The sequence below is a fragment of the Podarcis cretensis genome (genome assembly GCF_951804945.1).
Source record: "Podarcis cretensis genome assembly, chromosome: 14".
Lineage (NCBI taxonomy): Eukaryota > Metazoa > Chordata > Lepidosauria > Squamata > Lacertidae > Podarcis > Podarcis cretensis.
The window spans coordinates 4,752,540-4,777,826 of record NC_137183.1 but is presented as its reverse complement, the minus strand read 5'-3'; the positions used below and the strand labels follow the sequence as shown (position 1 = coordinate 4,777,826).

Genomic DNA, 25,287 nt, shown 5'->3' with positions numbered 1-25,287 from the left:
CGCATTGCAGTAGTCCAAGCAGGAGATAACTAGAGCATACACCACTCTGGTGAGACAGTCCGCAGGCAGGTAGGGTCTCAGCTTACGTACCAGATGAAGCTGGTAGGCAGCTGCCCTGGACACAGAAGTGACCTGTGCCTCCATGGACTGTTGTGAGTCCAAAATGACTCCCAGGCTGTGCACCTGGTCCTTTAGGGGCACAGTTACCCCATTCAGGACCAGGGAATTCCCTCACCCCTGCCCACCCCCTGTTCCCCTAAAACAGTACTTCTCTCTTGTTGGATTCAATCTCAGTCCATTAGCCACCATCCACCCCCAACCACCTCCAGACAGAACCACTCACACGGGACATTCTCTACCTTCACTGGTTCCGATTTAAACACGAGGTAGAGCTGGGCATCAGCCACATATTGGTGAACACCCAGCTCAAACCCCCTGATTCATACCTCCCAGTAGTTTCATACAGATGTTGAAAAGCATGGGGGACAGGACAGAATCTCGAGGCACCCCAAACATAGAAATGTTTCATCAGTTTATGTAGCACCTACTGTTCAAGTCTGAACCTAATTGAGGATTTCAATTAAAATTATTGCTCTTTTAACAGACAAAGTTGATACAAAAGGATATTGATGCTCTTAACACACAGTTGATGGAGTCATCCTTGACTGATATATCCACCCTCAGCTTCTTTGAGCACTTCCATATTTCTCCTCTGAAGGTATGTTTGAAAGGACTGGTTATATTTAATTATGTAATATTAGAGTAACGTTAAGAATAAAATGGTATTGGATAAAATGATACTGCAATATGTACTCAAGTCACATGACCACGATATTGTTACATTTGCTGACTAACTGTAGTGTAAATATTCTGTTCAATGGGCACTGCCTGACAGAACAGTCCTCACTGAAGCTTGTGCTTATTATCGCCATTCTCATTTCACAGATTTGCAGCCTCACAGCTTGCTCAGTAGGGAGAGGACGGCACAGCATCTTGGGTGCAGTCTTGCTGTGTTTCCATCTGTGACAAATTTTAATTTCTCTCTTCATTAACTAGCTAAGTAGATGGAAAAAAATTCTCTTGGGTTCCTTCAAAGTAATATGTGGAACCTGCCTTAAGTGATAGTGATGTTTTTGGATTTATTTATTTATTTAAATCAGCGAAGAGAAAAGGCTGGCTTAAATCATGTTTCTCACTGATGCTACTTCCTAAGTTTCTTAACCTATGGTGCAAACTTGTCCACTAAACCACATTAATTTAGGACTACGATATTATTTATACTTTTGACTCATTCTTGTAACAAAGCCATGCGTCTCTTTAGTCACCCTGCAAATACCTTGCATGCTTTACCTGTAGAGGGAATATCTTTAAAATGTTCCTGCTTAGGGTCTTTCTTATGACCAGCAGCCATGACACTAAGCAGAATCCTATTTACTCAAAAGTCAATGGGGCTTTCTTGTCAGGAAGTTGATACAGTACTGTAGCTTAAGTATGTGACTATAGGCACTGGTGCATAGCACAATCTTGTCTTCCATTCGTCTTTCCAGTGTGCATTGCTCCTTTCTGCTCCACTTGGCTCAGCCCCCCCAAACAAAAATGAAGTGCCTACAACTGATAGGTCAAAGCAGGGTTGATAGTTCCCAGTCAGACTAGAGCAGTTTATTTTTATCAGGTGAAAATGAAATGCCTGCTCATCCTCTCTGGTGGGTGCCATTGTGGGCTGGCATTCCCCCTCGCGCCAGGATCCGATGTGGGAAGTCCTAGGGACTGTTTCCCAGGCAGCAAAGGGAGTCTCTGGGCTGAGCTTGCTGCCTGGGTAATTGGTCCCACCTATTTGCCTACTCAGCAAATCACAACCGAACATGGGACCCACCAGGGGGCAGGCTCCAGTATATTACATAGGCATGTGGTTTGTTCTCCAGACATATTTTTGGGATCTCCCACCCCCCACTATGGCATAGCTGGTTGCCATATTTGGGGCCAGGTTGGAATTTTTTCAGTTGGCAAATGGGCTCCAGCCCTCTGGTTTTTGCCATTTTCGTAGCAATTGTCACACCTTTGGTGCTTTAAGCATTAGATAGGTCTAGTTTTGGTTGGAGGAGAGGTTGTAGCCTCTGCCTGACCCCCTCCCCTGAAATGGGCTTTCCCATTAAAGGGATCCAGGGGAGATGCTTCTTTTCGGATGCCCAGGTGGGAGCGAGGGGCCACAGCAGCCCCCAGGTGCAATTCAGTGGGGGAGTTGCCCTTTGATGTAGGTCAGGGACTCCCTCCTTTCCAGTTGATTCCAAAATGCAAGATCTTCCAGCAGGTGGACCGGAAGGGATGGGATCTACCCAATGCCAATCCTCTTGTATCTGCTGGAATTAAAGTTGCGGCCTGATTTCACCCAAAAATGTAGTGCGTCTTATTCTTGGTATTGGGAGGAACCGAAGAGGAGGGGGATGCCTTGCCACACAAATCTATGAGCCATCCATCACCTTCTTGTATCCTCATTAACCCAGAATAGAGGACAGAAGCTAGAAATCATAAAAAAGAAAGAGAGAGATAAGCAAAAGAAATAAAGAGGATTTCCAATTTTCCGTCTGTCAATTATGTGTATAAAGACTATTTAGAGACTATTTCAAAATGTTCTAAATTTACATAGAAAAGCCTCCTTTTTATCTCACCATATCTAGAAGGCGGTTCAAGCTGAAAATTAACTGTGGGTCTAATTTAATATAAAACATTTCTTGTATACTGTGTAACTATGAACACTCTTTTCTGAAAAGAAAGCATGATTGACAGAATGATTAGCAATATAACTGAGCACTTAAAAATGTTGTCACAAACATCGTCACAGATCTAGTATCTTTTTTTCTGAAGCATTTTTCAAACTTCTACATGTTTGCCGCTTCCATATGTCTATATATTTAGTAAATCTTGACAAGCAGGTACCGAAAATGTTAATTCATATCCACTTCTATCTTGTTAGTTGCATTTGAGCCTTTCTTTGGGCTCTGGTGGGGAAGCATCTGATAAGGGCAGAGGAGAAATGATAGCGATCCATTCTGTGAATCTACTACTGAAGAGCATTGGGGCTACTCTTACAGATGTAGATGATCTAATATTCAAGTAAGTGGATGAAGCAAGTGTTTATCTCTCTTGTTAGGCATTTGCAGTACTAATTATTTTTAACCACTCTGTCACTACTGTGTTCATGCTTCTGGAAACTTATTAGAACAGTATTGGGTAACCACAGAAAGAGGGCTGTATGAATGGAGAATGGATACTCATAAAAGTGGCTAAGAGAACCTGCTGTGATGTTACCTGCTCAATCACATCTCAGCCTTGAATTTGCTGCCATAGGCAGCTTGCATTCTCTTAACTTCAGCTCTGCATTTTTTACATGGGGATAATGCCAATCAGCTTTACAGGGTTATTCTATAGATGAAATGATGTATGAGAAGAAAATACACTGTAAGTATTTAGAAGTTTTAGACATTCTCAGCAATGGGAAAACATCATTCTCCAGATGCTGATTTGATGCTTCTTTTCAGGCTTGCTTTCTTTGAAATCAAGTATCAGTTTTACAAAAGAGATGAATTAATGTGGAAAGTCATCAGGCATTACAGAGATCAGGTAAGTTGTTTGCCCTCTGCATGATTTTCTCCGCTGTATTTCCAACTGAACTTTGGATTTAGCACATCATTTCCGCATGCATTCATAAGGCCTGGAGCTCAACTCTCTTTGCCCAGGAGGCATTAATATTGCAGTGTGAAATGACATACTCTTTGCATTGTGTGTGTGTTTGTACACACACAAGCGCGCACGTGCACACATCCTCCTATCCACCCCACCCCACCCCACACACTCACACTCACACTATAGTACTGCTGTTAAGCTACCATTAAATATTGTTTGTTTTTGACGTGCATATATTCTCATCCATTTTTTTAAAAAAAGCTGAATACTAATTATTTCTATTTTGTGTTTCTGTGTTTGTTTATTTTTTACCTTAGTTCTTGAAGCAGGTGTATGTTCTTGTGCTGGGTTTAGATGTCCTGGGCAATCCCTTTGGCTTAATCAGAGGTCTGTCGGAAGGTGTGGAAGCCTTCTTCTATGAGCCTTTCCAGGTATGATGTCATTGTGCCACTGGAGTTGCAGGTTGCTGGTTTCACTAGATTTCTGAAACATTCTGATCTTTTATTTTGATCAGTAGCAAAGGATTTGTAAACTGATGACTTCCGAAACCTGTGTGTTGAATATAACTATGTTAGGAAAAAAGAACAATATGTATACTGGCTCCAGTAACTATATTTTGTGTCTCTCTCTGTGTGTGTAGCCTGGTAAAACTGAATCCAGTCCTTTGCTGCTGCCCCTGACCAGCAGATGAGGGCCACTGTCAGTTTTTTGGAAGGGTTGTGTCAGTAGAGCTTGACAAGGCAGAAATCATGAACACAGCATCCATCTGTATGCATGTTTCCTCATCCAGCTTCTGTACACATATTCCAGCTAGGAGGCATGCAGCTAATTTAAGTGATCATGGTTTTTGTCAGAAGTGACTTCTTTCAAAAGTTCAGTATTTGTCATAAAGATCTTTTTGGAGCTGCATAAAGCCACAAATGATGAGGGAGTGGAAGTGGTGTGGGTGTGTAAAACAAAACAAAAACCCCTCAAATGTCCTTTTCATCCTTCATTAGGGAGCTGTTCAAGGACCTGAAGAGTTTGCGGAAGGTTTTGTGATTGGTGTAAGAAGTCTGCTTGGCCACACCGTGGGTATGTTGAACACTTCACAATTTTCAGTATATTATACATGCACAACCTAAATGTTCATGCAAGAGCTGACTATGTAAAAAAAATAGTGGCCCGTTCAAGATTTGGTCTCAACACTCAGCCAGTATTTAAATTGCAATGGATCACCATAACAGTGCACCTTTCTTGTTCTCAACCTTTTTCTGGAATGGTCTTGGAACCCCATAACTTTCTTCTACTTGTCTGATAGGCGGAGCCGCAGGCATGGTCTCTCGAATAACTGGTTCTGTTGGGAAGGGTCTGGCTGCTATCACTATGGATAAAGAGTACCAGCAGAAGAGAAGAGAGGAAATGGGTCGTCAGCCTAAAGATTTTGGAGACAGTCTTGCCAAAGGAGGGAAAGGCTTTCTACGAGTATGATGCTTAGATACTTTCTGGACTTCTGTGTGAGAGTAAAAATGGATAGATAAATCTGAAATACATTTTTTTCTGTCTATTAAATTGAGCCTAATCCATGTGAAATATGCACATTGGGCTCCCCTCCCCAAAGTTGTTTGTGTTTCTAACACTAGTTTTTTTGGCAGCCAACCTTAGCAGCAAAAACTGAAGTATTAATTTTATGCAGTTGCATTTGGCTTTGAACTCTCAAGGGTACTGATCTATTGGCCAGGCTTCATAATGTGGGACAAAAAGTTCCTAAACATCCCAGCGCTTGGGTATGTGTGAAGCCATACTAGGGACTTAGGCTCCAAGTGGAAGTTTGAGAGGCAGAGCTGTTGCTGATCCATGTTCCCACGACCTGCTTTTTTGTGGCATCTTGTTGAAGATTGCACGGGACATGAAGTAATTTTGCTTCCCTGCTTCCATCAGTCAGTGAGGTGAGAGCTGGGCATCATAAGGATAGCATCATGTGACACATTTTGTTCAACGATATGTGTCAAGGAAAAGAGAGAGAGCAGCAGTAGTTCCATCTTCCTCATAATATTTGGTTAGACTTTCCAAGGAGGCCTACTGTAGGCATTAGTGCAATTTCCTCTCCACTTCTCCGACTGGGGTAAATACAACTGCCTTATTGATCAGAGTTTTTTGATAATATTCTGTGTGAAAGAATTGGAAGCTTTGGGTTATTTTTCACCAAGGAATCAGACATGATGGAAGTCAATGCTCTTGAAAACTTAGCCAGACCTCCAATTTAGCCTGTGTGTAGATGCTATTCGATGGCACAAATTACTGCCCTTGGACCCAGCAGCAGCAGTAAAGGTTTGGTAAATGTACAGTGGTGCATCGCAAGACGAAATTAATTCGTTCCGCGAGTTGCTTCGTCTTGCGATTTTTTCGTCTTGCGGAGCGCGGATTCCCCGGGTATTAACGGCTTTAAGAAAAAGGAAGCAAACCCGCAAGACGTTTTCGTCTTGCAAAGCAAGCCCATAGGGAAATTCGTCTTGCGAAGCAACTCAAGAAACAAAAAACCCTTTCGTCTTGCGTGTTTTTTGTCTAGCGAGGCATTCGTCTTGCGGGGCACCACTGTATGAGCAAGCACCTGTGTAGCTGCTCTTGCTGACCCTAGACAGCTGCTTACAACAAAGACTAGAAAACTAGACTACTGTAGGTGGTCTGACATGGAGTACTCTCCTGCTGCATAGTTGCTTGATCATCATCTGCCATTTAGTGCTGTGTTTGGCTTCTTGTTTTAGTGCATCTGTTATCTGTGGTGCCTAAGTTGGTCTGGGGTGAGCTAACTTTTGAGTACCCTCCTTGCAGCAAGGTTAGGGCATCATAAGTGGCCTTCTGAGCCCTTTTGTGACTTGCACTTATGCCTTAATAGGTCTTTGTCAACTATATCAACTGACCTTTGAAAATATTGTTTCAGTGTTTATTAATTTCTGTGTGAATCATGGACAGTGTCACTAAATTGTGAATGTTGGGCTGCGTGTGCCCATTTCATCACTGTGATACCCCTGGTTGGGCAAGTTTGTGAACTTGCCTCAAGACAGACTGTTTTGAATATTGAGGTCCAAAGACTGAAAGTAGAAAACTTAGAGGACGGTGGATGAAATTAATTTGTAGCTTTTTGATTTTGACTTGCTGTTCTCTCTATTTCCTTTAAGGGGGTTTTCGATGGAGTGACTGGGGTAGTCACGAAACCTGTAGAAGGTGAGCTCTGATATCCTGAATTGGGATGTTGAGGAATTTCATAGTTTCAGAATTGCTAAGTAAAAATTTTTAATGCCATTTTATTCAAATAAAACCTACTATAGTTCTAACAATATTAAACAGTTGGACTAATAACCCTCAGGGTCCCTTCCAACTCTGTAATTCTATTACTCTATAAAAAGTGGTATTTTAAGTAGAGAACCAACACTCCTTATGGAGGAATTATGTAACTAGCAGAATTAGCAGAACTGTATACTTTGAGTCTTGAAACCTAGCCTTTTGCAAGAAGACTCAGTTCTGTTTTATATTCTTATGCTGGAAGGTGCCAAGAAGGAAGGGGCCGCTGGCTTCTTCAAAGGGATCGGGAAGGGTCTTGTTGGTGTTGTGGCCCGTCCAACAGGAGGTGTCATAGACATGGCAAGCAGCACATTCCAGGGGATCCAGAGGTAAGAGGGACAGGGGGTTGGACTGGGAGCAACCATTGAGAAGCCATCTTTCCAGTTTCCACCAAATGTGGTTCAGGTGTTGGTGGGACGGAAAGAAGAGCATCTGCTGAAGATTTTTAAACCAGGACTGACTTGTATAAGAGAATGTGATATTTAAGATAATCTGGTTGCAAGTCATTTCAGGGCTTAACTAGCACTTTGAATTGCATTATTATTAGGGCACTATGTGCCGCAACTTTTTAAATTTTTTTTTTTTAACTCAGTTGCTTACGATAATTCAGTTTCGGAATAACAACTTCTTGTTTAGTATTTTCATTGTCTTGAAAGCTTGAACTGATTCTTGTAATAGTCAACTTGCATGGGAAACAGTATGCAAAGACTCTGATTAATCCTGATATGATAAAAAAATAAAATGAATTTACGACATAGAAAATGGAAATCTGCATTATAAATGATACTTGACAGGGTAGCGGAATCAACTGAAGAAGTATCAAATCTCCGTCCTCCACGTCTCATTCGTGAAGATGGCATCATTCGGCCCTATGACAGGGGTGAAGCTGAGGGGTATGACTTATTTGAGGTATGCTTTGTCATATATCCCAGCTTTAACAGTAAAAAAATATATATAATAAATGTATTTAAAGTGTCCAAATATTAGTGGAGGAAATTTCACCCACAAAGTTTTTATGTGAAAAATACTCCACATTTGAATTGTTGCTTCTGCCTGTGGATTTTGTCTCTAATGTTCCCAGGTGTGATTCATTTCTGATGGTTCTTTACTTTAGAGTTTGACTATTCCTGAAGGGGTCTATATGTGTGGTAGAATACATTTCCAAATTCTGCACCATTGTCTTGAGAGTTAAAACCTTGCATCCCACATAGAATTCAGAATGCAGCTATATTTAGGCTAGACGTTTTCTTGCTTAGTTTACTGTTGGGAGCTGACTTGCTATCTGCATCATGACACCTAAGAATATGATAACTGTCATATATTTGTGACTGGGAAACAAATCTATGCGAACTGCAGCCCAGCCTAACCTGATACTTCATTTTTCACACACTGTTGGTGTTTAGTCACCAAGGAGATTGCTTTTTACAACACAAGACCAATGTGGCATAGTCACAGAATAGACGTGTTGGATTTGGAGTGGGGAGACTTAGGCTCAAGTTCTTGCTCAGCCACAAAAAAATTGGGGTGGCTTTGGGTAAGCCCTTCTTTCTCATCCTAGTCTGATTATGAGATTCATGGGATAACTTCAGTGCTTTTTTTCTTTAAACAAATGTTTGGGGGTACTCTCATTTTGACTCAAGATACGGTAATCACCATTTTACATTTCAAATCAGGGAAAATAAATACAGTAAATGGACAAAAGTACAAAGATTCACAAAATGTTTAGGGGTCTGCGTCCCCACAGGAAAAAAGCACTGGATAACTTTACATGTGCCCTTCTGGGCTTGGAGAAAGAACATTGGAATTCAGAAATGATGTAGAAGCATGTTTCATTTTATTAATTTGCCTGTTGTTTTTGCTAGGCTCTTCAACAGTATTAAATAGTATTATAGGGTGATGTTTTTATTTCCTTTAAGTACATGCAATTTGATTTATGCATTGACAGGAAGCATATCTCTTGCTGATATTTGGGGAGGTGAGGTATACATTGAGAACAATAACACAGAAACCTATTACTTAAGGGGCATTTATCTTGAATTATTTATCCACAATCTCTTCTAAGCCAAAAGTGAAATTCCATTCAAAATAGGTACCCATAAACTGAAAGTTCTGTTCTTTTCCTTTTTGTCTGTTGCCTTCCTGTTCATTACTTCCAGCATCTGATCAGTTTCTAATGTATTTCTTCTTTCTTCCTCTCTCCCACTATGCTTACGCAGCAACAACTGGAATAATGGAGTCTACGGTTTCCATTATCTTTTTCTATATTTAATCATATTTGTCTGCTTTGCTCTATCTTAAAATTTAGGGCATGATTCAACAAGAATCCATTGCATTCTGTATCTTCCCACAGAGCCTCTTTCACTGGTACTGCCTACTTCAAATGATAGGAATGTATTTATTTTTATCCTTGAGGTTAGCTGCACACCATGAAAATTGCCCTTCGGTTGGTGGTGATGGTTAACAGAAGTGGAAAAGAGTTTACATCTATATTTTTTAATCTGCCAATTATTGATTGATGCTTTTCTATAATTAAAAGCAAAGAGAGATCAGTGACAGTGTAGCATTGGCTAGTTGAAGTGTCAGCGTTGTATATTGGCATATATGTAAATAGTAAAATAATTTTGTTCATGTGTAGCTAGCCGTTGCAAATTCATGAATATGGGCTAGTCTTTCATGTTTCCTTATTCATACAAAAGAGGCTGGATGTAGGATGTTAAGCGACTGTCTGCTTTTCTACTCAGCACACATAGACCTCAGTGAGAGGGAAGCTGGTAGTCCCATTGGTCTGAAGGCAGCCATCACTCCTCTCCTACAACCAGCCTGAAAAAAGCACACCTTTCTCTTCCAGCATCAGCAACTCTGACAGGAGGAGAGGAGTGAGGGTCGAGCTAAGAGTGACATATTCCACCAGTCTCTAAATCAGAACCCTGTGTGAAAGTTGTATAGAAACATCAGTTTTAAAAAATTCTACTCAGATTGTTGAAAATTGATGTTGATGCCTTGATGCTCAAAAGCAGCCATTTGTTTTTGTTTATCTGTATTTTCTTTTAGGATTTTTTGGGTGATGCTGTTCAATATAAATATTTCCATAAATATATTGATTAGAGGTAATAAGATATGTTTGGAGACAGTGTAACTTTAGTGTATTGAAACATGCTGTGGGAAAAAATTATTATAGGCATGCATTTTCTTCTTGAACAGTAGGCGCCTGCTAGATTTTGTTAAATTAGATTAAGAAATGTCCCATATGCTTTAGCAACAAATATAAAAATAATTGTGCTCCTTAAAAAAAAAAAATTTTTTTTTTGCCTGTTTATGTACTTCTGAGTTGCTCTCGTGTGGCAACTCATGAGAGAGCCTTCTCTTTTCTGAGAAATATTTTCAATAAAAAATAAAAAGCAGTATTAAACGTGAGATTTCATATTGGTGCTCAAATGTTTTGAGTAATTTATTTTCTCAAATGTATTTTGTAATTATCACCGAATCTTTGTGCAAATATAATGCCATGCACACTTTTTTTGGCAAGGATTTTGGGCTTAACTTCAGAGAACATTTCTTTAAGTGTATTCGCCTCTGTGTGTATGTGTGTGTGTGCTGTTGCTTTAGAGCAGCCTTACCCCTCCCCTTCTGTGCTGGGTTGGACTGATGGGAGTTGTAGTCCAAACCGTCTGGAGGACACCTGGTTGGGCTGCTTCCTTGCTTGAGAGGGAAGGAGTCCCAAAACAACCATTCTCTGCTGTTAGCATTCTGAGCTTCATTATGGTCTCCCCCTTTTTCTCTTGCCAGCCCTGCATTGGTAGGTAGCTGTTTCTTACCCCATCCCTGAGTTAGTGGATACCTGTTTTTGATCTAGCTAAAATTTCCATAGCGCATAAGCTACTCACTGCCTCTTTTTAAAGGGTGGGGGAAGAGATCAGTTTAGTCCTGAAGTCCCTTGCAATCCTGAATTGGGTTGACAAATGACTTGAGGTCTAAGGTGGAAAGGATGTCTTCATGCAGGACATAGAAAACCCTGGCACTCGCTCCCAGGGGAGGCAGTGATGGCCACCAACATAGATGGCTTTAAAAGAATATTGGACAGATTCATGGAGGAGACGGCTCTTGATGGTTACTAGCCATGATGCCTCAGCTCTGCCTCCACAATCGGAGGCAGGAATGGTTCTGAATTCCAGTTTCTACAAGCCACAGGAGGGGAGAGTGCTCCTGTGTTCTGGTCCTGCTTACGGTTTCTTAGTGAGGCATCTGATAGCCAGAGTGAGAACAGGATGCTGGACTGATAGGCCATTGGCCTGATCCTTCTTATGGAAGGAGGGGGGAGAATGGAGCTGAGTGGTGGAAGGCAAGAGTTTTATGCAACTCATAGGGCTGCATGTTGCAAGATGAATATTAGATTACAAAAGGAAGAAAAAGAATTGCTTTAAGGAAAATCAGTGGTTTCTTTGATGTTTGACTAATAGCAGATTCTGTTACAGAATCAGGCATTTATTCATAAATGTGTACTTTGCCTTTATATTATCTTAATGTGCGTTCTTATTATCTTGTATTTTTGCCTTCTTTTGTTTTTAAGAATTGTAAAATGTAGTTTCAGTTGATTCAAGGATTGCTGACCTTTTTTTGGTCCCAGGGCTTCTTCCAAGGCTCGTTTCATTCAGAGAAGGGGACCCTGCCAGTGCCAGGGGAGGCCTCTGTGGGCACAACTATGCCTCTGCATGCCACGCTGGCATCTGGAGTTCATAAAAAACAACTCTGAGTAGCATGTTCAGTCAGCTGGGACTTCTGGTTTTGATCAAACAAGTGCTGCTATTTCCTATTTTAGATTTGCACTTGAATGTGTGACCCCCCCCCCATTTTCCTTGTTGCAACTTTTCAGAGATTTTATAACATGTATGTTATAATGTTATAATCTTTTTTCTATGATTGAAAGAAGTACTTCTAGACTGGTGGAAATAAAATTATGACATGGAGAAAACGAAAGCTGAAGCCTGTCTGAATTGATGTTGCAAAATACAGAATTACTACATTCTTCCTCTTAAAGCAACCCCCCCCCCCTTCTACTTTGGGGTAGCAGGCTGTGCCCTGTGGACTTCTCTTTAAAAACAACAACAACAACATAGTTTAATGTATTTTTCTTTTTGTCACTTTGGATATTTTATGCACTCAAGTCTTGCACAGGAAAGAATGCCAGCAGTCTGGCAAATGGATTATTACACAGATTGCTAAATTTAAGGGGGGAAGTCTTCATTGTTAACGAATATGGGATTCAGTTCTGGACTCTAAAGCACTATGCAAATTGACTATCTCCCCCCAACACTAAATATGCTTTCTTGGGGAGTGGGGGGAAGGGTGGGCATGATCCACTGGGAGAACTCCCTTTTCTAGAATTCAGTCCAAGCCTTGTAATTGTTACCTCGTGTGGGTTTGAAATTCTAACTGAGACTAGAAACGTGTCTTTTGTTTTTTCACCCTCATCCTGCTGCAGAATTCTCATATCAAGAAGCTGGCTGGAGAAAGCTTCCAGTACCACTGTGCTGTTCCAGGGGGCAGAAAGACGCACATTGTAGTAACCAACAGGTATTATTGTGCTGACTAAACCAGAGGAATTCAGCCAGTGTTCTGGGGGTATTTCATTTGGTCAAACCGATCCTCACCTAGTCAAAAGGCAAACATTGCCACTCTGTGGAGAGTTAATATTGAGCCAGGAATATATTGAAGGCCTCTGTGGGAATTTCCTCTTTCCTCTTTGCTTGCAAATTAAATTGAATTATATGTAGGAGGAAGCACATCTCAGTGGTAGAATGTTCAGGATTCTGGTTTTTCTGTTGAGGGCATGGATAGTGATTGGCTAGGCTGCTTCTTTTCTAAACATGGTCTTGCTTTAGCCACACACCCCCCCTTGCCTACGAGCGCCTAGAGATCAGATGGTGGTACTCAGGAACTGCATTAGGTTCTGGGGCCTCCGGTTGCTGATTTCTACTTTGAGATCCAGATTCTGCTGTACTTAGGCCAAGTCTAATATGACAAATATGAATTTTATTCATCTCATGATGAATAAAATCTCCCTTTCTGTTCATATATGGTCCAGGAAGACTAGTACTGTTCTCTGGTTTGTGTCCAGGGTCCTTCCAGGGATCTTTCACGTTACCAGCAACCTGTGCCTTTAAATAGAGATGTTATCCGGGATTGAATCTGGAACCTGCTGCATAAAAAGCTGCTTTCCCACAGAGCTCTTCTCCAACTTGGATATTAATGTGCATTCCTCCTTGGTCACATGCCTTCATTATCTTTTGTTGAAAGCCCACTCAGGGAACCCATCACTTTGCTTTTGGGCAAAGGTTTTCTCAATGAAATATCTGCTGATATTGATTACACTTCTCTCCACACTGTTTTGTAACACTGGTGCAAAAGGGCTATTTCATCTGGCAATTTAAGTCCAGCCATAATTTGAACAATTTTGTGGCCAAAGATATTTAACTTCTAATATGCTGAAGTGAAAATGTATCTTGTGTCATGTGCATGGTCCATAAAAGTAGATATTTCTGTACTTAGTGGTCTTGGGTTTTGTGAGTGTGCCGAACACTCAAGTGTTTACTAAAGAGAAAATATTGACATGTTTCTGTCTTCATCTAGGAGAGTTATGTTCATAAAGGAGGTAGAGATTTTAGGGCACATAACAACAGATTGGGATTATTCATATGAAGACTTCACACGACCACCGGTTGTGGATGAAAACACACTGCAGATCTTCGTTAAGGTAAGAGGAACAGATTCACACTTGTTCTAGAAACCATAAGCGAATACTTTGGTGTTGGGTATAATCTCACAAACACAAAATAGAACAGGGAATAACTTTATTTATTTTTTTTATAATGATTTTTATTAGTTTTCCAACACAAATAAAAACAAACAACACACTCACATGCACAAACAAAAACATATAAACATGTATAATTTCATAATCCTGTTTTCATGCCCCTTGTTTCACCGACTTCCCCATACCTCCCTTTTGCTGCATCCTTATTTTTAACATTTTTTTATAGCAATTCTCCAATAATTAATTATTTAATTCACTTTCATTACATTCCTTTTTCTTTAACTTATTAGTTACAACTGCAATTCTCTATTTCTTATTCCCTGACATCAAACAGGGAATAACTTTATGTCTAATTTTCTTTTATAATAAAATTGTGACCATGGCTGATCTGATTATGCTCTTTTTAATAGTGGAATGTAATAACATTTTTGCAGTTACAGATAGGTAGCCGTGTTGGTCTGCCATAGTCAAAACAAAATAAAAAAAATTCCTTCCAGTAGCACCTTAAAGACCAACTAAGTTAGTTCTTGGTATGAGCTTTCGTGTGCATGCACACGAAAGCTCATACCAAGAACTAACTTAGTTGGTCTTTAAGGTGCTACTGGAAGGAATTTTTTATTTTGTTTTAACATTTTTGCAGTTATTTTAAATTGTTCTGGTTTTTCTAACAGGACCAAGGGCTGTTAACATTTCACAAAAGAGAGAACTCGGGACAAGAATCAGTAAAGAAAATCCAGCTCAAGAATTCAGCTTCAGCAAGGGTAATTATGATATTGGAACTAGTACTACATTTCCAGTGTAAACATACGGCAGAACGCTGGTCTTCACCACTCAGGTGCTCTTGATTTGAACTTCAGTGCATTTCCACCAGTGCCCTGGGGCAGGTTTGTCCGAGTGCAGTGCTTTTCACCGCAAGGCACGATAACTGCAATTGGCACCTAGATTAATAAATCTCCGCCTTCTTCAATGGTCTTCAGGTTAGCGTTCCTTCACCCTTGAAGTTCTTTCCTCAAGAAATAGGAAGAAGGAAAGAGCTCCTTTTCAGTCTCATGCTTGAATACTGGTCTTGGAGAATGGAGTGCTTGTCTCCTTCTGTCAGTATTTTTTTAAAAATCCCATATTCCCCTACCCACTTTCAATATTAATTGAAAAAGAACAAGGTACAATGTGAGTGTTAAAGGCAAATGGGAGAATAAATTACAAGAAACGGGTAAAAATCGGTTTTCAGGGTAGGGAGGAACAAATGTAAAAGAAGAAGCCTTCTGCACTTTGCACCTCTGGATCAGCAAATTCTGCCTAAAACAGGGAGAGTGAATCACAATACCACCAGTGCAAACATCTGTGCTTAAGCTTGAAGAAATCTGACTATGGAATGCCTTTCCACAAGGAAAACATTGTGGCAAAGAAAGTAGCAATTTCCAAAAATGGGTTATCTTTGGAAAGTAATGTCAGCAATTGCCAGGTGATTGTTCCCAATTCTATCTCCATCTGCCACTATTTTGTGACTGGGTTTGCCATTTCACTACTAATTTTGTGACTGGTGGGATTTGGTAATTTTCAGCTGTTTCAAGTGGGCTCTGGAGGTTGAGAATCCCTGCACTAGGGCATCTTAATGAGTCTGTAAGACTCTTGTTTCCATGCTTCTCTCAGGCTCTTTTAATTTTTATTTCTGGTTGCTATTAGCTTAGCAAGTTTTTGCATCTCTCCAAGAAATATTCATTCAGTTTTTCCGTGAAGTCTTTTGTGAGGTTTGGTGGCTAATAATAATCTGTTTGCTTCCCAGAGGATCTGTCATGCTATTGATGAAGCTCAAGCAACAAGACATCAGCAGACGTTGGTGAAACAAGCATCTTTAAAATTAAGCAGACCACAGGAACCATCTTAATAACAGTAACATCTTTCATTCATGTGGCCTTTCAGAGAATGAATTTTATGGAAACTGTGTGGATACATTCATGCCTGGTGATGCTCAGTTTGTGGTGGGAGATGGAGGTTGAGCTGCCTAGACTGGCCACTCAAAAAAATATTATTTTGACATATTTGAATGTAGCCATAATTGCAATATTTAAATGTCGTAATTTCTTTTCCAAGGATAAATAGAATTATATTGAATCATTCCTTTCACTTTAGTTGACCAGAATTATTAAGGTCTGCTTAATATGAATTTTAAATGAACATTTGTTTGAGCAAATTAACTACTCCGTCCTCTTCTCATATTTACTTGGTGTATTGAGATAAATTTTTGATGTTGGGAAATGCTTGTGATAGTAATACAGATTCTCTCTTTTAACAGAAGGCAATGTGTTTTCTATTCAGAGTATATTTTCTATGTTTATTCAAAAATTATTCATGTTGTTTGTAATGAAAACATCCAGAAATGACTCAGGAACATTTTGTTTGGCGTTCAGCTGGTTTTGTAGGCAGTATAATACAGGAGTTCTTTTGATTCAGAATTTCAAACCTGTTTCTGACTGGCCATTAAGTGAGTTGCACTGTAGGGATCATACCTGTATTAGTAATGACACCTTTATTTATGCCAGCTAATGAACAGCCTCTCATTGCCTTTAACATATATTTAGGTTTTAAAATAGATCACTGTTTGGGCTGAGATGATTGGCACAAGTTAATGTATGTTCGGACTATCACACATTCAGCAAAATGATTATGTGTAAATGAACAAATGGGTTTAGGAACATGGTGAGCTTCATACAGCAAACTATATAATTGTTGGAAACATCCTGTGCTGAATTCTGGGCTGCTCTTCAACAAGGCACATGTGCTAACGCATTAAGAGTTCTCTGTTTACAGGAGCTTGTGTGCACTTTTGCAGCTGGGGTACTGTTCTTGTTAAGCAAGTCTTGTTTGCAGACTACATAGTAAATCAAGTACTTCTACTGCCATTTTTTAATTTTATTTACAAATGAAGGATTTTGCCATCTAAAATTCAGTTCTTTTTCAGTCTGTCAATTTGTTTTTCTGTAATATTAAATCACATATTTTGCCTTTGGGAGCATTTTGGTTTACATTCCCCTCTTAATGCTCATTTGCTTCACTTTTGGTTAGTTGTTCATGTACTTGGCCATTTTTGGTCGCACTAATGCTAACGTTTGTAGTATGTGGAATTATGATTTATTGTTCTTGAATTATAGGTCAGCAATTAATGATTAAGGATTTTAAGCAAAACAATTCAGATTTAACGTGTATCTGCCTTGATCATAAATCAGGTGCTTTATGTGAGTCCATATCATGGGGGAAAGGAGTACACTGCCAAATACTGCATTTTGTGGAAAACACTTTTGTAGGGGGTAATTGTCTTCCTTGGGCAAATTCTTACATAGCATTGCTCAGTTACCTAGAACAGTGGAAGAGACACAAACCTTTATGACTGGCTCATTTGCTAGCAGATAAAAGCCTTACCTGGCTCAGTAAGTGTGTCTTGGCTCAAGGGTCATCTAAATGGTACTGTTTGTCTGCTCTTTATTTCTGTCGTTATGTGTATATAATATTGCCAAATAAAAATATTTTATATGCAGCTCATTGTGGCTTTCATGACAAGCGGTTGATGATATTAAATAACCAAATCAATAGGCAGCCAAATAATATTGAAATAAATTGCACTGTGAAAACTTTAAAAAACACACTTTTTTCATCACTCCTTCCTGTTGAAGGTGGCCCAAGAAGAGAGAGGAAAATACTTGATGTAAACTACTGGCTGTGCAGGTGTCGTTGTCAGGAAGGATTTGGCTTCCTGGAACATGGCCTCTTGTTTCCTTGAGGAAGGACTTCTGGTGAGAGATGGGCTGCACCTCACAGCAGTTGGCAAGAATGTGTTTGCCAAGAGTCTTGAGAATCTGAGAGCTTTACACTAGATCTTGAGGGGGAGGGAGAAAACAATACGAATGACAAAAGAGCACCTGGAAATGGGGATAATAGCTTCATTGTATATAAAGGATGTGTACACTTGTGAAGAAATCCATGACCTGAAGCATGAAAAGCAGATAGAGAGTATATGGGTAAAAATTGTAGGAGAGAGAAACAACCATAACCTTACTGTGGGTGTCTGCTGTAGACCGCCAAGCCAGACTGAAGACTCAGATGATGCCTTAGTAGAGCAGATTACCAAACATTCAAAAAGGAGAGAAATAGTAATCATGGGGAACTTCAACTTCCATGATAACTGTTGGGACTCAAACTCTGCCAAGAATGTAAGGTCTGACAAATTCCTCTACTGCATCACTGACAGTTTCATTTCCCAGAAGGTGGAAGAACCAACAAGGGGATCATCTATCTTGGACCTGGTCCTCACCAATAGGGAGGAACTGATCGATGAAGTGGAAGTGCTTGGAAACTTGGGAGGAAGTGATTATGTTCTCCTGGGTTTCAGGATACAGAGGCAAGGGGAAACCGAGTGTAGTTGAACACACACTCTGGACTTTAAAAAGGCCAATTTCAAAAAGCTTGAGGAGCTACTGGGTGTGATCCTGTGGTCAGAAATATTCAATGAGAAGGGAGTCCAAGAAGGATGGGAGTTCCTAAAAGGAGAAATATTGAAGGCCCAGACAAGAAAGAAAAGTGGGAGACATCTAAGGAAACTGGTATGGCTGCATAAGGAACTTACAGTTGAGCTGAGATTAAGAAGGGCATGTATAAGAAATGGAGGAAAGGAAAAATCACAAAGGAGGAGTATATATAAGTAGCCAACAGTTGGAGGGGGGAGGTCAGGCTGCTTGTGGGTGTAATTTCAAACCCTTTGTCTATTATCTTTGAGAATTCTTGGAGAACAGGTGGGGTCCCTACAGACTGGAGGTGGGCAAATATTGTCCCCCATCTTCAAAAAGGGGGAAAGGAAGACCCAGTTAACTACCAACCAGTGAGCTTGGCATCGATACCAGGGAAGGTCCTAGAACAGATAATTCAACAGTTGCTCTGTGAGCATTGTGAAAAGGATGCTGTGATTACTAAGACCCAGGATAAAGGTAAAGGGGCCCCTGACCGTTAGGCCCAAACCAGTAGAGACCCAGGATAGGTTTCTCAAAAATAAGTCATGCCAGATGAACCTCATTTTTAAAAAAAATGGAATTACAAACTTGGTGGATTAGGGAAATGCTGTGGATATAGTGTATCTTGATTTCAGTAAAGCTTTTGACAAAGTTCCACATGATATTCTCGTGAGGAAGCTGATAAAACATGGGTTGAACGAGGTGACTGTTAGGTGGGTTTGTAGCTGGTTGACTGACCAAACCCAAAGAGGAGTCATCATCCTGGGGAAAAGTGACAAGTGGGGTGCTGCAAGGTTCTTTCCTAGGCCTGTTGTTGTTTAACATCTTTATAAGTTACTTGGATGAAGGAATTGAGGGGATGCTCATCCAATTTGCAAATGACACCAAACTGGGAGGGGTAGCTAATGCCACAGAAGACAGAATCAGAATTCAAAATGACTTTAACAGATTGGAGAACTGGGCACAAGTTAACAAGATGAATTTCAATAGGGACAAATGTGAAGGTTCTGCACTTAGGCAGGAAGAACCAGATGCACAAATATGGGATGGGGGACACGTGGCTTACTAGTAGTACATGTGAAATGTATCTAGGGGTCTAGGAGTCAATAGTGTGATGCAGCAGCAAAAAAAGCTAATGCTATTCTAGGCTGCATCAACAGCAGTCTAGTGTCCAGATCAAGGGAAGTAATAGTCCCACTCTCTTCAGCCTTGGTCAGACCACACCTGGAATACTGTGTCCTCTTCTGGGCACCACAATTTAAGAAGAATGTTGACAAGCTGGAATGTGTGCAGAGGAGGGCAACCAAGATGATCAAGGGCCTGGAAACTAAGCCGTATGAGGAGCGCTTGAAGGAGCTGGGTTTAGCCTGGAAAAGAGGAGACTGAAAAGAGATAGGATAGCCACCTTCAAATATCTTAAGGGCTGTCACATGGAGGAGGAAGCATGCTTGTTTTCTCTTGCTCTGGAGGGTAGGACTCAAACCAATGGCTTCAAGTTGCAAGAAAGGAGATTCTGACTAAACATTTAGAAAAACTTTATTGCAGTAACAGCTGTTCAACAGTGGAACAGACTCCCCCGAGAGGTGGTGGACTCCTTCCTTGGAGGTTTTTAAACAGAGGTTGGATGGCCATCTGTCATGGATGTTTTAGCTGAGATTTCTGCATTGCAGGGGGTTGGACTAGAATACCCGTGGGGTCCCTTCTAACTATAAGGTTCTATGATCTGTCCCACAAAGAGCCTTGGTTAGGGCTTACTTCTGACTTTCCCCATTTCCTCACAAACTTTCCTGTTGCTTTCCACAAGGTGGTAGTCTTTCCACACTATTGTAGCAGGGTTTTTCTGTAGGATTGTTAGAACAAGGTCTGAGAGTTTGAACGGACGGCACAGCACATTATCTCTGCATCTTCAGGAAGCCAAACATTGTAATTACTAGTAAAAGTTAATCTGTGTAGGGAAACAGTGAAGAAAAGGGCAACATGGCCACTCAAACCTCACTTTAACTTCAAATCTGGTTAGGCCTTTGCTATCTGCATAAATATTTTCTAAACAGAACAAAATGCTCCGCCATGTGTGTTATTTATGTACTGTGCATGTGTGTTTGTACATGTATACATACTGTTAAATGTCACCCCAAACTTTGAGTGACGAGAAACTGCATAGCTGCCTCTGCTTCCCCAGGGCTCAGTTTCCCTGGAATGAAGGTCAGCAGAGACTGTATGTGGCTTCATTTGCACATATTGATTGATTGATCTTTATTACGGCCATTGGCCCATCACACGACAGTTTCATACCAACATAATATACTTAAACCTCCAAATTAAAATCGCTAAAACTTACAAAAGACATTTGCACATATATACAACTGGAACATAGGACAGAGGACATCACAGCCTAAGCACCCCTATAGATTTTGCTTTCCCATTCGGTTTCCAGGGGAGCCCCACCATCCAGCACAGAGAAAGACATGCCTCTGTGCCTGCCAGCTTCCACACACAACAACTCTGGCTCTTGTTCTTCTTGCTAGGACCACATGGCCTCCATCCAGGTGAATGCCCACCTCTCTCTCCCTGGACACTTTGCTGTAGCTGTTGCAACCAAGCTCATTCTTGGAGATGCTGCTTAGGGCGCTTTGCTGGCCAGCCAAAACCATTGCCTCAACAAAGGAATGCCCACAAACGTGGTCATAGGTTGGGAAAGGAACCCGTGTGTATTATCAAGACTGACCCCCCCCCAATAACTCATAACAGTATGTAACTCGGAGTGCAGTGAGAAGAATTTGCAAACTTTTCTTTTTAAACAACTGGTTGTCTAAAGAGCGTGGTTTGTGGATTATGTTACTAGACCCAAAGAAGAAAAAGTGAAAGCAATAGGGCATAATTAGCAATAATATTGTATCATTATCCACTTTCACCCCAGGTAGCCTGTTATTTCAAAAGCTCAAAGGCAGTTTTTCATAGGCTGCAGAATAGTGTATATAACATGACTGGACCAACCTGAGTTTTTGCAACAAAAAGGCATGCTTTTTGAGTAATAATTCCTTGTAAAGTAGAACAAAGAGCTCTGTGTAACAAACTAGAGAAAGACTTCTTTTTCACAAGCTGGGAGCAGCCTGATGAAAATGTCAGGCTGGATTAACAAGTGTTTTTATAAAAGTGATAGCTTTAAAAAGATAGGAGGAAAAAATCATAAAACTAATTTGGATATCATATTTATACAAAATAGGGCTATCCTCCATGAATGCATCCATCAATAAGCTAAAGCAAATATACCTGTCAGCTGGATGCTGACAACAAAAGTATATGGGATAGCCATCTCCATCCCATGCTTGTGAGTTCCCAAAGGTATTCAGCTGACTCATCAGCCAGGGAAGGTAGTCCATCTAGGAGAGTGAAAACTCTTAGCCTAAACCTTACCTGTTTTCAGGATATCGGCAGGCGAAGAAAAGACTAAAGAGTAAACTACACAAATCCGAAGTGGAATCCCTAAGATGGTTGGATGGTGCCTTGTAGGCGTCCTTCTGGCAACTCCCGCAACCAAGCTGGTGCCAAACATATTGCTCTGTTTTCTTTTGGACCCCATCAGCCAGGGTTTTGAAGTGAAGCTTCCAGAGGGGCGCCATTGAGGTTCCCAGCCTCTGTGTGTGTGTCTGTGTGTGTGTGTGTGTGCGCGCGCCAAACTGAGTCTTTGACACAGGTGAAATAAAGCCTAGTTTTGCCCTGGCTTAAGTTCATTGATATGCAAAGGAGGTGGCATGAGAGACCGGGTCTCTCAAAAAGGAGGTGTCTGAACTGTGCAGCAGCCGTGAGACTTTTACTTGCATTTCCATAGGACCAAGAAACAGATTTCTACTTAACACAAGCATGCAAGTGGATTTGGGAGGGTGGTGGTGGTGATTGTCTGAAGTTCTGACATATTTCTATAGGCATATAACAGCAGAGGAAAAGGCGCAAAGAAACAAAACACACAACTTTCTAGGGTGCAAAAGGGCAGAAATTAGTCTACACTTGCATCTGCTAATTTAGATGTACACATGCAAATTTAGATCTAACCAATTTAAATAGAACTAGAATACATCTGTCCACAGTTGGGATGATCAGTGACTGTCCAGCTGCTGTCCAGGAACTGTGGATGGGCAGCTTCACAACCTCTGGCTTTGCCTCCCCCTTTACCTGGACTTGATCCAGGTCGCCCTTGAAACTGAGTGCTGTCCGCTTGACAGCCCTTAAAGTGCAAGGTCTGTTTTCTGTATTGCACACAGACACCCTACATTTTCCAGAGGGGAAGCTGCCTTAGAACAAGGAGTCTTGTGGCACATGAAAGACTAACAAATTTATTAAAACAAAAAAAATTCCAAAAGACAGTCTGTGGAAGATTATGCTATAATAAATTTGTTGAGCGTTCAGGTGCCGCAACACTTTTTGTTACATTAAAACACACACAAGCAGCCCAAGCAGCTGTTCTTCATGCCTCTTCCACTTACAGTGTGTGTGTGCCATCCATAAATATCCAGGTGGAGATCAAAGGATAAGTGGTGGCGTAATTCATTATGTATGATTTTTATTGCATATAAAATTGAGGTGTTGTCTTCCAGGTCAGTGCTCCCCCTCTCCGTCCAAATGGAGGGGGTATGTTTGCAGGTAGGGGGGACTTTTATAATTCAAGCTGTGTCAGATTTTCATTGCAAGTCCATGTTTTCATGTGAACTCTGCAACGAAATTTATTTTAAAAAATTGTGCCTTGCCTTTCTATTTCAAAAACATTCAAGGCACCAGGCAGAACATAATAGTGGAATCAGTACCAGATTATAAAAGTGTGTTTTTTTAAATTAAAAAATCCATCTAGTAAGAAACAAGCACATATAAAGCAGAGGAAAGGAAATAGGGTGATATCAAAAGCTCTGGGCAACAGGATGGACTTTACCTAGTGTCTAGAGGTAAGAGATGGTGACAGGCACATGCGCACAAATGGCTGCCATGGGACACCACCACTAAAAAGGCCTCTCTTCTTTGGCTGTCATATAAAGGTAAAGGTAAAGGTACCCCTGCCCATACGGGCCAGTCTTGACAGACTCTGGGGTTGTGCGCCCATCTCACTTAAGAGGCCAGGGGCCAGCGCTGTCCGGAGACACTTCCGGGTCACGTGGCCAGCGTGACATCGCTGCTCATATACCTGATCACAAAGGAAGGGGGCATGTGGCAAAAGGTCCATGTCCTGATTTCACTGTTGAGCTACCAATTTTCAACTTCCCATCAGTTCAGAAGTACCTGGAAAATGCTGATACCTCTGTCAGGGTCTCTCTGTGTGGCCTGAGGCTCCCTACATTAAATATATCAGTACATCACAACATGGGCAGGGGGCAGATGAGTCCCCCTAAATCAAGCAACTCAATGAAAATATTTAACTAAATGATGTTCTTTCCCCAAAAAACATACCCCCCCCCCCAACATAAAGCCTGTCTGTGTCCATGTATCACAATTGTGATTTGAAATCAGTTTCAGGGCCTTCCCGACTGCTGGAAGAAAGTGCATAAAATAGTTTTTCTTTTTAAAAGTGGGCCAGCCTTTGGTCTGCTGGAGTCCCAAAATTTTTAATGAAGGTGTTGCAATTGTCTCTCCAACTGTGACACCTTCGTATCCATCTCGATTTTTGTATTCTTCCCAGGGAGACAGTGATTAAAGATCTATTCTCACCCAGCAGCAGATGATCAATGGCAGATGGCACTTGCTATTGTTTGTTCTACCAATCAGTGTGTGTGGAGATCAGCAAAGCCAGAACCAGCGAAGGGGAGGCAGCAAGGCAGAGCCAGGGGCTCAGCTCAGCTTTAATCCATGACTTAGAGGACAATGTGTTTTTATTAGTCATATTGAAGACTTCATGGGGATAAATTGCATCCCCAGATTTTTAAGAGTCTGCAGAACACGTCTCATTATCTGTATTCTGGAGGAGCATATCATGTGGGTGGGGGGGAGTGCTTTAAATTGCTACAGGTTTATTCTTTTCTTCCTTTACTCATTCTTTCCAGCCTTTTGGCCCCTCCCTCAGAAAAAGATTTTATGCTCCTTGTCAGGTCTGGGTGTGAGGAACTAGTGTGTATTCCTGGTGGAAATAGTGACCTCCCTAATGATAGCGATTATATGGTGTTTTCTGTGGGCCAGATCTTCACTCTGCCATAAAATGCAAACTCAGTGGGTGGCCTTGGGCCAGTTACTGTCTCTCAGTCCTGAACATAAAATGGGAAGAGGGAGAATTGTGTGCGCCACCTTGAGCTCCTTGGAGGAAAGGTAAATACAGTCATACCTCGGGTTACAGACACTTCAGGTTGCGGTTTTTCGGGTTGCGGACCGCCGAAACCTGGAAGTACCAGAATGGGTTACTCCCGGGTTTCGGCACTCGCGCATGTGCAGAAACGCTAAATCGTGCTTTGCACATGCGCAGAAGTGCTGAATTGCAACCCACGCGTGCACAGACGCGCCGCTGCGGGTTGTGAACATGCATCCCGCATGGATCACGTTCTCAATCCAAGCGTCCACTGTATATGTGTAATAACAATAGTAATAATAACAGCAGCATGACTTGGTGAGTCAGCTTCCGAAGCTCCACCCATAAGAGCTGCGAATGGTGAGGGTCCTTTTTGGGGGGAGTGGTAAAAAGTGCACTTCTGCTTCCAGAATGGGACTTTTGCAGCTTTGCAGGCCAGTGGCCAAGTCACCACCAGAGCAACTCATGCGCATATGTGTTTCCTTTTGGAAACTTGGGAAATGGGCAAAGAGCAGGGGGTCCCTGAGTCTCCCTTTTAAAAATTATGTGTTTATGGTGTTTAGTTTTCACTTTGATCCCATGGAAGCTGGGAACATTGCACAGTTCACTCCTCACATGCCCACCATCTTAATTTGTTTGGGGTGGGGGAAGAGCAAGTAGGGGCCTGATCCGTCCTGGGCTCAGAGGAGCCTCTTGGCTCCCCATAGCTCAGAGGA

General features: G+C 41.3%; 1 protein-coding gene and 1 long non-coding RNA gene across 6 annotated transcripts in view; one reads left to right on the top strand and one right to left on the bottom strand.

Moving 5' to 3' along the window:
- Positions 1–15,720, top strand: part of VPS13C (vacuolar protein sorting 13 homolog C) — a 100,530-nt gene extending 84,810 nt beyond the window's left edge. For 4 of the 5 annotated variants that reach the window (XM_079953084.1, XM_079953082.1, XM_079953085.1 and 1 more), the window contains 13 exons: positions 605–718; positions 2,972–3,111; positions 3,537–3,618; positions 3,999–4,112; positions 4,680–4,755; positions 4,982–5,145; positions 6,840–6,885; positions 7,208–7,331; positions 7,797–7,911; positions 12,482–12,573; positions 13,630–13,753; positions 14,485–14,574; positions 15,597–15,720. In XM_079953084.1, the coding sequence (XP_079809210.1) occupies positions 605–718; positions 2,972–3,111; positions 3,537–3,618; positions 3,999–4,112; positions 4,680–4,755; positions 4,982–5,145; positions 6,840–6,885; positions 7,208–7,331; positions 7,797–7,911; positions 12,482–12,573; positions 13,630–13,753; positions 14,485–14,574; positions 15,597–15,698 (1,383 nt within the window). In that variant the 3' untranslated portion in view covers positions 15,699–15,720. Of the gene's footprint in view, positions 1–604; positions 719–2,971; positions 3,112–3,536; positions 3,619–3,998; positions 4,113–4,679; positions 4,756–4,981; positions 5,146–6,839; positions 6,886–7,207; positions 7,332–7,796; positions 7,912–9,218; positions 10,432–12,481; positions 12,574–13,629; positions 13,754–14,484; positions 14,575–15,596 lie in introns of those variants that run through there. The other variant, XM_079953086.1, reaches the window with a different exon arrangement.
- On the bottom strand, positions 15,654–18,336 carry LOC307203022. The gene is made up of 2 exons (XR_013833069.1): positions 17,187–18,336; positions 15,654–17,156 (listed from the first exon to the last, which is right to left on the bottom strand). It is a non-coding gene; the product is annotated as an uncharacterized lncRNA (long non-coding RNA).
- Between the last annotated feature and the right edge of the window lie 6,951 nt (positions 18,337–25,287).